This window comes from Drosophila serrata, unplaced genomic scaffold (assembly GCF_035046125.1).
Source record: "Drosophila serrata isolate PLE 108 unplaced genomic scaffold, ASM3504612v1 contig_295, whole genome shotgun sequence".
In the NCBI taxonomy this organism is placed as follows: Eukaryota; Metazoa; Arthropoda; class Insecta; order Diptera; family Drosophilidae; genus Drosophila; species Drosophila serrata.
Genome location: NW_028257193.1, coordinates 439,088 through 452,988, shown reverse-complemented (window position 1 = coordinate 452,988; position 13,901 = coordinate 439,088). Strand labels below are relative to the sequence as shown.

Here is a 13,901-nt window from a genome sequence, read left to right as displayed (position 1 = left end):
GGGCTATTCATCGATACGGTGTGGGAGGCGCCCCTATCGATTTGAAGCCAGTGTTTGTGAATGAGATCGGAAAAAGAAGACGTTAATTTTTAAAAATCTGTGGCTTAGATATAATTTATAATTATAGAATATTTGTCCCTATAGTTTGAGATACCGTGCAAATTTGCACGCGTTAATTTAAGGGGGTAAGAATTTTGTAAAAGTTTGCGTCGATTTTGCTCGTCGGGGAGGGGCATAACATTCCGCCGTTGTATATGCTTAAATAATCTTTCTCTGAACTAGATAAAAATCCCACCAAATTGTTTTGAATGGCTTTTCCATATATTGGGCAGTCACATTTCTTAATCTTTTATTCAACGCTTTGCTATTTTTATTTAATTTAGTATTTTTTTTAACATGGTTCCATGGTATGGTTCAGCGAGTGGTTCTCTGCTGGTTCCATTTTCATAGTTCGCGCCTTAGCTATCAGACCAAATACACCACCCACTGTTATTCGATTTTCTCGAAATCTGACGGTTAAAAAGAATTAAAATTTCCACTAAATATTCGTTAATCTTCCCCTAGTAAGCCTATATACCGTGCATATGTGCAAGCATTTGTAAATCGAAGTAATAAGCCTTACAATTTTGTATTCCTTATTTTGTATGGAGACGGCCCCTAGTAAGTGGGTAAAAAAGCTATATTGGTAAATAATTTTTAATTACTTTAAAATGTTAAATTTGACTATACGAATTGCTGTATCACTTTATATTAAAATTATGTAATGGGGTCCATGGCAATTAGGGAATTAATTGGAAAATAAATGCATAGCTTGATATTATTGTCATGGTTAAGACTTACCACAGCAGGAGAGTAATTCCATCCAGTTTTGAGTTATATTCCTGATGACTTTAATTAGGCTTTCCATGGTATCTTCGAAGTAAGCTTCTTCCTATCCCATCTGGATTACCATCCAGATGAATTGCATTGGTCATGAAGAGCAATCACTATCACAGCCACTATCACTATCGATGTAATCACTGGGAAGGCCACGTACAGACTGAGGGCCGCGCGAGTGAAGCGGCTGTATTTATAGTCGCCGAGCAAAGAGAAAGGAGAAAGTGAGAGCGGGAGAGAAACAGATATCCCCAGAGCTAGGAATATCTCTAGAGAGTCAGTGAGAGAGAGAGAGGGAGATGCGACAGAGGAAAAGGGAGCCAGAGTAAAAGAGAGAGGAGAGCAGAGACCGACGGACATGGCGAGTATATGTTGTATGTATATATATATATATATATATATGTATGCAACTAGTTCTTAATTCTAAGTTTATAACTTCCGATCATTTAAAATTGAGTTTGTCCCAGACCCATTTCCGTAACAAAAAAACCTAATTTAAATCATTGGGAACATTGTCTTTCACAAAAATCTGTGTATTTGGAGCGGAAGTTGAAATAGCGGAGAAAGTTTCTAAGAAATATTCGGAGATTCTTGATTATTAGCTGTTTTTTTATAATTTATAAAATGAAGGTATTAAATTTTTATATAGTTGACCTTGCCTTCTTAAAATATTTTGGCTTGTATACCTTTTTTATAAAACTATATAAACAATGAACATAAAAGTATGACGAATGTATAAAGTTAAATAACATTATTGTATAAATACAATATTTAATTATTTAATCATTACATATATATAACCATGTTAAAAGCGAAAACAAATATAAAATGTATATTTAATGGACCATAAAATAATCGATTATGTTAATAAATATGTTCAATGTAAAATACAAAATATATTTTCAATAATAATTTAATATACATACATTAATACATAAGTCTATTTTTTAACACATTAATCAAGCCAAACCTAAGCTCACTTTGTAATGGATTACCTCGTATTTAAACAAGCAAATTAAATTTTCATTTTAGGTTAAATCTAATTAAAACTTATTTTCCCTGCCAAACTATAACCATGTTTATTTTTAATTTGTATTGTATTCAGTACAAAGGTACCTAAGGTGTACGTCTTCCCAGAATAACCAATTTAAAAACGTTTTTTCGGCCTTGCAGCTTTGACTAGCAGACCCCCTTCGAATGCGTCATGGGTATTTGAAATGAGTTAGTTGGAGCCCGACTTGTTTTGGGGTTTTGGCCTTTTCGGTCGCACCGCGACATGTTCGATCGAACCTGAGCCACCATCGGCGGAGCGCTACTACTAGGCCACGGCGGAGTCTTGCAAAAGCTCAAATGCGCACCGCCCGCCGTTGAGGTTGCACGCGAATTCAAATTGCTGCCGCGAAACGTGAAATTGTAAAGTTTTTTGCACCGCGAGAGAGTTTTACGAAGTGATCGGAGTGAAAACCCAAATTGGCACGACTTTTCTGCTAAATATATACATATATGTTTATGTGTGTGTTTGTTGTGCTGCCCAGTGAAATTCAGTGAAAATTGCAAATTTCATAGAGCCGGCCAGCTGTGTGCACCTGGATTAAAGCACACCGCTGGAAATCGAAATCGAAACCGATACCAATCAAAATAGTTTTCACTTTTTATTGGATTAGCCGCACCAGCAACTCATCTTAATTAAACAGGTTTGTTGAGCAACTTGAATAGAGGAATTGGGTGCGGAGACTGCTGCTAATTGAAATCGAAAACCGAAAACAGAAACTTTAAGTGTCGCTCGTAAACGGTGTCAAAGGTGCCCACAATCAATTATTTTTTGAGCAAGCAAATTAAGCTGCAATTCGATCATTCCAATGAGTCTTACATCCGACACCCACACAGAGAAAAAAGGGGGTTAAACTATTACAAGACTAGGTTCAAAAAAATATAATTTAAATCATTGAAATACAAAGGTTTTGAGAGTTATTCCGTATAAGTTATTAGTTTACTTAAATCAAAGTTTTCGATATGTCAGTGTGTGAAAATCGAGTTGAAATCGATTACATTTATATTTTCCCAGCTCTTCTTCCATGTATATTGATTTTCTCATTTTATAAACCAAACCCCAAGCAAACATTTAAGAACAAATTTCCTATTAGTTCAAAATAATAATTTTTTTTGAAATATATTTATTACATATATGAAATTTTCATTGATCAACATACATCATATATAGATCTTTGTAGTATTTAGGTGCAAACGTTAATTGTACGCTCAAGGTGAACTATTGGCATTTGCGATCGCTTTGCGATTCTCCAAACTGGAATAACCGAGTAAACAAATACGCGTTCTGGGCAAATATTTTTTAAGCTCATTACGAAATTATGTCAGAGCGAGGCACTGACAGTTGAGCTCCAGTCGCAGCCCCTTAAGAGTTCGACACGCGCAATTTAAACGGCTCTAAAAAAACGAGTGAGCCAAAGAAGAAACGACATTAACTGCTGCGCCAGTCCAAGCCGAACCGTTAGGTGTAAGCCGAAAAACCATTTCGCAAGTGTGGTCTAACTGAAGCTAACTGTAGCTGCAGCAGCGAAAAAAGATGTTGGCAATAAGCCAAGCCTGTCAAGGGAAAATTCCAAAAAATAACCAAAAGACTTATGTGTTGGACTTTAAAGTGGAACATGTAGAGTGCTGGGTTCCCAAGGGTTGAGAGCGCACCGTTGATCCAATTACAGATAGTTCCTGAAAAGGTGCTTACAGAAACGCAGAAAATGCGTAAAAAGTTCGTCATAAAAGTAGTAAGAGAAAAGAGTTATATACTTATATACTTATTCTTACTTCAATGTTATCTTTAATTTTTATAAATAGCACCAAAGCAGTTCTTGCATTGTTTATTTAATTTTTAAGTGCAGTAACAATACTCGGATCTCAGAGAAAAAGGCACATTGTAAACCAACTTGAATGCCCATTCAAATCCATACATTTCCCAGTTATTTTTGGGTTAAAGGTTGAGCACTTACATGATCGGATTACAGGCATTCCGTACCCAAGTACTTTAAGACACAAAGCTGCCATGAAATCCCTTTAGTTATGCAGAGCCCTCAACTGACACATGTGGCCTCATTTCACCAATCATTTAACTTTACACTCTACTAACTGCTGGCCAAACCAAGCATGTCAGGCAGGGTCAAGATGCCTCAGACCTAGACTCAGTCTCAGCCTCAGTCTCAGTCTTAGCCTTAGTTATAGTCTCAGTCTCAATCTTAGCCTTAGTCTGAGTCTCAAGTCTTAGTTAGTACCCACAACCCATTAGCCACACTTGACTCCTCGTGGCCCCCAGTCAATGACAAACCATAAAGCCAAGTGCTGAGCCAAATGTTGAGGTTTTTCCAGCGTTTTTTTTTTTGTTTTTGCAGCTTTGCATGCGCCAGGTGAAATCTTTTGGCAGGCGCGCCCAAGTTTGGCCCAAGTTCAAGTAACCAGGCTTTCATTTCGTATTGACTGCAGTGAAAATGCTGCTCCATGCAGGCTGGCCTCGTTTTTCCAGAACCATGCAATAGCCAAAAAAAAGCGAAAAAAACTGACTGCCTTTGTTTCTTTTTGAATTTATTTTTTGGGTTTTTGCCGCCGTAGTTCCGTGTTGAAATTTCTTTGTGGATCGGCGGGTTTTCATTTGCAAATGCGGCCAGTGATTCAACAGCCTGAGTTTTCACCAAAAAAACCGCTATAAAAACGGCTTTATGTGGGAAATAATCAAAAGACTTAGGACACAAACTTTACAGTTTTTGACCAACGTTGGGGGAGGCGTATTGGTTCATTATATAATTGACTTGTCTTAATGAGGGAAAATCCTGAGTGGCATTAAGCTGCCCCCCAAAATGCCGCCTCTGCCTGAGCTGAGCCATTTTCAATGGACCGGAAAACGCAAAAGCTCACACACGCACAGGCGCTGCTGAAGTGAATTTTGAAGAGAAGACAAAAAAATAAATAAAAATAAATGATGTATAAAGTTGACTGGTTGCTGCCTTATTTTTTCTGTTGCCAAAGTGAAAGCGCAGCGACAGCAGAGTCAGTGCTTGGAGGCAGATTAATCACCCGCCCGTAAAGCGAAGACAGTTGGACTCCAAAGACAATCCATGATGGGTTCGTGACCCCTGTGGCCGATTCCATTTCCACAATGCTCTCCATTTTCACATGTTGCGCAATCGCAACCAAAATAAACGCTTTGAATTCTTTTGCCGCGCCCCAAAGCATATGCAAATGTATGCCAGAGCAAGCTCACTAAGCGCGATGATAGTGAAAGTGTCTAGCTGGAAATCCAAGCTCAAAATTTTTGAATCTCACGGATCGCGACGCGTGTGACGTCAAAGCCAAAGCGAAGCAGCTGCATTACTCACGCACCTCTCTTTCACTCTTTCACTCTTGTCTTTTATCGTTTTCTTGTTTGCAGAAAACAGGAAACTTTTGGTTCGCTTTTTTTTTGGCAACTCTTGGATGCCCCAACATGGCGCACTATGATCAACGTTGGCTGAAGCTCTTCTCCGGCTGCCTCTTCCTCTTGCTGCTGGCTCTGCAGGTTTCGGATGCCAAGCGATCAAATGGTAAGTACACTGTAAAAAAATATATATTATATATTAGAACGTATGTCATAGCTATGTAAGCTAAACTCATAAAAATGGAAACAACTTTTCCTAAACTAAATGTTTATTTTTCGTATAATTAGAAAGATTTCTAGTAGTTTAGGTCTAATTGATTTAAAAAAAAAAATTAAATTTCTTTTTTAATTTAAGGGTATTTTAATCCTGAATTAAGTAGTTAGTTAGTTGATTTTAGGGTAAGTAAGTAAGTGAACAGTAAGTAAGTAACCATGACTTGCAATTTCACATATATCAAACGTATCTAAGACTAGGCCGGCAACCGTGACTTCGTTCCAGGGATGTTAGAACCAGTTGGGAATTATATGCACAGACGTGCGAGAATTCTTAACTCTAGAACGTTTATCTTAGTTTTTCTTAAGTTACATAGAAAAGTATTTGTATGAGTGTAGGTAATAACTTTTACAATAGAGTATTCAATTAAACTAATTATTTAGTGTAGGTTTTCATAATTTAATTTATATAATTTATTTTAAATAAATATTAGACTCTTTACCTGATAGGTTATTTCTGATATTATTATTTTTGGAACTATGTATTTGGGCATGCAGCCAAAGTTATTTAAATTCCCAGAACCTTTTAATATCTTCTAAGAGTAAACATAAATTAATATAATATATAATATAATATGTAATATATATATAAAAATATTACCCAACTTCTGGTAGTGCTTATTTTTCTGTGTACTGGAAAGTTTGGCAGAGTTGAGAGGCAACTTTCAAGTCAATGACTTATTAAGCCAGAACTTTTTGCTTCTGTTTCCGTTTATTATTTTTGTTTGTTGCCAAAAGCAGTCATTGAACCCGCCATGGTCGCAAATGTGGACCATTTGGTGGCTCATTAAATGCCAGGTTGCACCTGCAATAATTAACGTGACGTGTGTGGAAATTCGTGTAGAACGCGGTCTGCCTGTGTGTCTGGGTGGTGCGAAAAATATGGCACGCCATCATTAAAAAGCGCTTAGCTGAAAATTACGCCAGAAACCGTTAAGAGCCCGACCCGGCTAGAACAAAAGGGAGACAGAGAGTCGAAACTCTAAGCCAGTTTCCAGCTGCAGGCGGACACTGTGTCAGTCGGTCAGGCGAGGTTCCAGACCCAGACCCAGTCCCAGTCTCAGTCTTAAGTTCCACAGCCACTTCACAATGGGCCATCTTGGATAGGTGAGGGAGGGGGGAGAGGGGGACAATTCTCCTAGGTACGTACCAGTTTGCCGCTTTGATTTCGATTTCGTTACGGTTCTGTTTCTTATTCGCCTTCTTTTTTTTGCGCTTCTTGCGTGGAGCGGAAGCCAAAACGAAAGACTTAGGCGACAAACTTGATTGTGGCAAAGTGGCGAGAGAATAAAAGTCGCTTCCAAATGACGCCAACTTTGCTTTTGTTGTTGTATTTTTTCTGCTTGATTATATTCATCATTGGCCAGCTTTAATTGCCAGCTGCCCGACGGCTTTTGCTTTGTTGTTTTTGTTTTCTTTTCATTCATGACAGAAACCGAAAGCCATTTTCATTTTGTACATGTGTGTGTTGTGTTTACAGCAAATACCACAAATTGATGGCCAACTAAAGCTCGAGGCGCTGACAAAAAAAACTTTCATTCAATTTCTAGCGAAAAGTCCAGAAAAAAAGACAGTGAAAAGTAAATAAAAATAAAAATACAAAATTTCGGATGAACCAAGGCGGATATGCGGTGAAAAAAAAGAAATCTCTGTTGATAAGTTCAGCGATTACTCGACGGTTGCCAAGGCGAACAATTTACAATAAAGACATGTTTTACAACGAAATAAAAATGAGACTTTATCTTAACTTAATTTTTATAATTATTTATGTAAAACAATTTGATGTATATTTAAATTAGTATATTAAATTAGTTTAAGCTTCTATTTTCTTACCAGAAAGTTAGGAAGGAAGAAGTAAGGAAGGAAACTGGATAAGTAAATAATATAGTCAAGGAAAAGGCATTTTTTAATTAAATAAATATTTGACAGGACATTACCTAATATTTTTTAATATTTAAAATTTAATTACAGTTCAAGATAGATAATGAAATATCGCTATCTCTAGCTCTAGATCATTTCGAAGCATTAAACTATGGAAAGTACACAATCAAACAAAGAAGATATCAATTTTGTTTCAAAAACACTTGAAAAATATATAGATTGTCGTTCACAAACCTAGTATTTTCCAGTGCAGACCTAACATATATGCCCCGAGTGCCCCTTTGACAGTTGCATAATGACTATGTTGCATTTAATGTGTATCGAAAGTGCACGGGAAGTGACCAGCAATGAGCATTGCGATTGACGCAACTAAAAGCTCAGCTCAGCTGTCGCAACCCCAAAGGCAACGTTGCGTGCTGGACAGGTAGGGGGGGAAGGGGATAAAAGGGGGGATGGTAATCACTCGCTTTAATTGCATAAGACGTTCATCGAGACAATGGCTTAGGTCTTCCCAAAGCAGAATGCTCAGAGCATCCACAGTCCGTCCGTTCGTGGCCAGTTGAAGCGAATTGCTTATACGCCCCGTGGACAAGTGAATCCCTCCACGGCATACAAAGCGTTGAATTCAAATAACGCTGACTTGGTTGGCCCTGGAAAGCCGCTTTAGGCAAATGAAACAATTCAACAGCTGGAAATGTCTGGCACAAATAACAACAATTTCAGCAATGCCGCCGTCGGACATTCCATTTTGTATTTTTAATTTCAATTTTGCAGTTTTCATAGACGCTGGGTTTTTATTTATTTTGTTGGTAAACGCACGCGTCACGTCCCAAAAAAAATTTTAAAAGTGAAATTGTAGTTAGCTGGGATTCGGCAGTTGAATAACACGAAAGTATGTCAAGCCCTCTCACTCGTGAAAATAAATAAGAAAATGAAATTACTTTGATATTCTTAAAGACTTCTGCAATAAATAATAGTGAATTAAATTACTAATAAATATTTTAATTAAGTTTTTAACAAATATTAAGATGTGTGTCTATTTCATATCGACTTTTAGTCTATTAATGAGTTAGGAATACATAAGTAAGCTTTGGTTCAAGTTAACTTTGAAAAAATCAATATTTTAAGCTAATTAATTTGTAATTTAAGCATATTTTTAATTGATTTCCATTAATAAATACGTAAGTCATATAATTAACCTTTAATCACATAAAATTAACTGGGAGAGATTAATAAATTATACTTTTGCAAGAGCTGACCTCTGACTTAACTTCATAAATTAATTACCTTTTTCATTGGCTCTATAATTTAGTGCTCAATTTGACAGATTTCTTGCTTATAATTAAGTGCCCAATTTGACAGATTTCTTGCTTAATAAACTCCAATCTTTATAAATTAATTACGAATTATTATTTATATACTTACAGCCAATCTCACGGCCTGCCAGCATCTGAGAAGGGCAGAGACGAGACGAGCCAAGGCCCTGCAAACCGGAGCTGAAGGACCTTCAGTTAGGGTTCCCCGCTGCCAGAAAAATGGTGACTTCGATACCATCCAGTGCCAGGACGAGAGAGCTGGCCGCGATTGCTGGTGTGTCGATGAGTATGGAGTGGAACTGCCCGGCAGTCACAATGAGACACGAGCGGGAGTAAGTTGCTCCGAGCCCAAGCACTGTACTGCCTCCGCCTGCCGCATGTTTTGCCCCTCGGGATTCGCTCGGGATCCTGAGACTGGCTGCTCCGTTTGCCGCTGCCGTGATCCTTGCGATGGACTGGAGTGTCCTCGCGGTCAGTCCTGTCAGCTGCAGGAAGTGCAGTGCAAATCGGAGCCTTGTCCGCCGCTGCCCACCTGCAAGAAGGCCCGATCCTTGGCAAATCTCTGTCCCGCCGGACTGCCTTTGGCCATCGATGACACGGTGAGACCCTTCTTGTGTGGCCTGGAGCCCGGTAAGCCACAGTGTCCGCCCCTGTATCAGTGCCTGGTGGAGTCCGGCAATGACTATGGCGTCTGCTGTCCCAGTGCCCTCACCTTCCAGAAGCCTGGAATTTGTCCAGCGCCGGAACAGAGCCAGTATACGGAGCGCACGGGCTATATGTGCGGATCGCCCTGCTCCCACGACCTGGAGTGCCGCAACCTGGAGAAGTGCTGCTTCACCAAGGGATGTCAGTTCAACTGCCAGCAGCCGGGTAATATTACGGGTTGCCACCAGGCCAAGGCTCTGGCTGACATTCTGACCATTAACGAGCGCGAGGGACGCGGCTATGTCCCAGAGTGCAACGGACCGGGTGGTCAGTTCTCTCCCAAGCAGTGCTCCCGGAATGGACTCGTCTGCTGGTGTGTGGACCCTCGGACTGGACACAAGATCAAGGAGACCATGGGTGCCGCCAACAATGTGAACTGCGAGGGATGGGAGAACATGATCAGTCGCTCCTATGCCAGGAGCTTCCAGATGGAGCAGTGCGACACCAACATCTGTGCCGCCGTCTGTGAATATGGATTTAAGGTATGGTTTTATCCTGAATTATGAAATCTTAATTTTAAAATCACTGTTACTTCTTTATTTACAGAATGACCACAATGGCTGTCCCACCTGCGAGTGCTCCGAGCCCTGTGAGGGCTTCAAGTGTGCCATTGGCTCCCACTGTGAGGTGGCCACCGATCCTCTGTGTGAGTCTGGATCCTCGTTGTGTGCCTCCTGGCCTGTGTGCAAACCTGATTTGGTTTACTCCAATCCCTGTGATGTGGGAACACCGCTCTCCGACACGGCAACTGGTGAGGTGATGTACTGCTTCGAGGAACGTCAGGGTCGCAGCTTCCAGCCCACAGCCTTTTTCGAACCGGAAACGGATACGCTGTCAAAGCAGGGCCGTTCCATGAGCAACCGCATCATGTGTCCGGATCAATACAAGTGCACAAAGCTTCACAGGGAAACGGAGAGTGTGTGCTGTCCAGTGCCCGAGCAGAGTACTCCTGCCGAGGGAGTAACAGGTGGACATCAGCAGACCAGTAAGTACAGAATATCCTTAATAAGATTCAACACATCTAACCCACAGATCCTTTCACAGTGTGCGAATACCTGAGGGACTTTTCGGAGCGCATGGAGGGCACCGAGGAGGGCATGCAGCTGGCAGTTCCCTCGCCTCGCTGCACCAACGATGGTGACTATGAGGGACGCCAGTGTCAGCTGAAGAAGATTCGTGTTACCCGCGCCGAGCAGCGCAAGATCCTCGAGGAGAATACCATCCGTCGCATGAGGATGCTGCTGGCTAGCGCTGCTCCCAGTGCTTCAAAGCGTAGTCGTCGTGATACGGAGCGCCTGAAGCTGTACCGAGTGGAGGACAGTGCTCTAAAGGTCCAGGTGGCAGCTCCTGTGATGGGTCGCAGTGCCAAGGTGATTGACATGGGCGCCGATCGCCAGCAGGGATTGGGTCAGCTCTTCGAAACGGACTTCAAGAAGGTGGCTTCGGCATCCAAGAGGCCGCCGGAGAACGAGGATGAGCTCGTCGAAATGGAAGTGGAGCAATGCTGGTGTGTGGATAGCTTTGGTACCGAGATACCCCAAACTCGTGGCTTCAATGTCAGTGAGGAGACCTGCCGGAATGTGCGCGATGACCTGGAGTGTTTGGACCTCACCTGTCGGATGGGCTGCGAGTATGGCTTTGCCCTGGATCCGGATACCCGCTGTCCGGCCTGCCAGTGCCGTGATCCCTGCGAGGGCGTAACCTGCGGCTCCGGCAAAGAGTGTCGCGTGGTGGACGTGAGCTGCGAGGGCGAATACTGCCCTCCGGTGCCGGCATGCCTGCCCAGAAAACCGGGACAGTGTCCGTATCTGGTGCCCCCAGGTCCGGATAACCTCGATGCGAATACCTGCGCCTATGAGTGTCGTACGGATGCCCATTGCGAGGGAGCCCGACGCTGCTGCTCCAATGGTTGTGGCACCCAGTGCGTGGATCCCCAACTGAAGACAGCCTGCCAGCACCTGCAAGCCATCCAACTGCACCAGAGCTCTGAGCTGGGAATTCCCGCTCGCCAGATGGCTGTGGCGCAATGTGATGCCCAGAGCGGCAAGTGGGAGCAGGTCCAGTGCTCCCCAGATGGTCACTGCTGGTGTGTGGACGACCAAGGTATGATACTGCCGGGAACCAAGGTGAAGTCTCCGGCAGCGCCGAAGTGTCAGGAGAACTCCAGCTTCGACTGTCCCCGGACCAACTGCAGCCTCCAGTGCGAGAGTGGCCACCAAATGGACGCCAATGGATGCCCCACTTGCCAGTGCAGGAACTACTGCAACGAGGTCAGTTGCTCCCCGCACGAGGAGTGTCAACTGATCTCTGTGGAGTGCGTGGACAGTCCCTGCCCCAAGATGCCCATCTGTGTGCCACGCCGGGCTTCAGTCTGTCCCGAGGGTAATCCTCTTCAGCAGGGCGATCTCGACATGAGCTGCGGACCCCACAACGAGCAGGAGGCCTGTCCCACCACCCACTCTTGTCAGCTTAATCCAGTGACCAATCGTGGTGTATGTTGCTCCAAGACCCGTGATGTGTGCTTCGAGTCCATGGACAGTGGCTGCCAGGCCACCGCCAAGTCGGAGAGAAACAGCACTCGTTTCCGGTTTAGTCCCAGAGCCAACAAGTGCCTGGCCGTGGTCATCGATGCCGAGGCGCCAGCCTGCCAGACCAAGAACCTCTTCCATAACGAACTGGCCTGTAACTCAGTGTGTCCAGGTAACATTCCATACCCTTGGTGGTGATTATAGCTTACTAAAACCCTTTATTCTTCTTCCTAGTGCTTACCCAGTGCGAACGATTGAAGTTGAAGAACAGCCTGGCCGCCCAGCGCACCGGACACTCCTCGGTGTGGTTCCAGCCGCGTTGTGATCCTGTCACCGGTCACTGGAGTCCCGTTCAATGTCTGGGCAAGCAGCCACAGCTTTCAGACAAGAGGCCATCACACACGGAGATTGTGAGTCGAGCCTTCGCCTCCGATTCAACTTCCGGTTCCGCTGGCGAAGAATCTCCCGGTGTGTGCTGGTGTGCGGACAAGAAGGGTGCTCCACTGAAGGGAACTCTCACCCGGGAGAGCGAACCCATCTGCAACAGTCGTCAGGCTCGCAACCGCAAGAACCTCGACGTCAGTGACCCCCTGATGGAGCAGCTGATAGCCCAGCTTACCCAACTGAATGATGTGGCCAGCGAGGATTTGAATTTTGATGAGCTGGAGGCCAGGATTCTACCGGCCACAGCCACTGCAGCAGAATCGAGTGTCACCGAAAGGGTACTCGAGCTGGCCAACTCCCTGCTGGACTCTCAGCTGTCCGTAGAGCAGGCCACTCTGAAGCCCATGGAAATGAAGACCACCCGATGCCGTGCTCTATCGGAGACAGCTCCCTTCCCCGTGAGCTGCGATGAGACGGGTTCCTTCCGTCCCCTGCAGTGCAACGGTAGGAGCTGCTGGTGCGTGGATGCCGCTGGAAATCAGCTGCAGGCCACCCATATCTTTGGGGCCGGAGATCGGCACTGCAGCCATGTACCCATCGAGGCCGTGGCCATTGAGCTGCACCTGACCAACAGTAGTGGGCGAAGTGTACGCAATGCCTACGATACCATCCGGCGGGAGCTGCAGCAGCTACTGGGCGGTGAATCCGTGGAGAATCTTCGCGTGCAGGAGAACTTCGATGGCTCAGCAATTGTCCGCTTCGAGCTGCATAATGAAGCCAAGGTGGATCTGGCCTTCGCCATTGAAACGGCCATTGCTGCAGGCGACTTCCGGTTGGCTGGTGGCCATTTCCGTCCCGACTTGACACGCTCCCACTTTGTGCACCGCAGCGCCGCGGTTCCTGTGGCCCAGGCGGCCACTGCTCAGGATGAGTCAATCCAATTGGTGCTCTTCATCATGGCCACTAGCTCGGCCTTCCTGGTCAGCGTATTCGTAGTGTACGTGATGCTTAAGAGGGGGCGTGGCCCCAAGGCTGTACACTCCTATGTCAAGGGCGCCGGTTTAAGTGGCGACAAGGCCGTAGACTATTCGGCGCCCATCTTTGTGCTCGCTGCCAGTGACATGGAAGCCCATTTGGGAGTTAAGGCGTAGGAGGGGTTGTTGAGTTATCTAAATCAATTTGTAAATAAAAAAGAGCAAATTTAAGATCTACTTTTAGGGGGGAGGAGTTCCAGGTCAGCGGTCTCAATCCTGCCCCAACCAAGCCAAAAGGGGAGTGAGGCTGGAGAGGCCCCCACTGTCGAATAATTATTGCATATGTTCTAGCTACTAAGACGATTAATTTATGAATAAAGCTTTAAAGTCGAAGGAATAATGGGTATTTGTTTACTTAGCTTGAAGAAAACATATCAGAATATTTGGAAACCGGAAACGGAAGCTCAGTCAACATATACATTTACAAGAATTAATTTTAAACCAATCTAAATTGGTTTCTTGTAATGCCTCCCAATAAGAATAT

The 13,901-nt window shown here is 43.9% G+C and overlaps 1 protein-coding gene across 1 annotated transcript; it reads left to right on the top strand.

Annotated features, from left to right (window-relative positions):
• Window positions 1–2,206: 2,206 nt before the first annotated feature.
• On the top strand, window positions 2,207–13,750 carry LOC110177361 (uncharacterized). The gene is made up of 6 exons (XM_020944054.2): window positions 2,207–2,570; window positions 5,312–5,462; window positions 8,878–9,953; window positions 10,018–10,456; window positions 10,516–12,171; window positions 12,234–13,750. Exons 2-6 carry the CDS (start codon window positions 5,366–5,368, stop codon window positions 13,532–13,534), a joined length of 4,569 nt encoding a protein of 1,522 aa, XP_020799713.2. The 5' UTR covers window positions 2,207–2,570; window positions 5,312–5,365; the 3' UTR covers window positions 13,535–13,750.
• The last annotated feature ends 151 nt before the right edge of the window (window positions 13,751–13,901 follow it).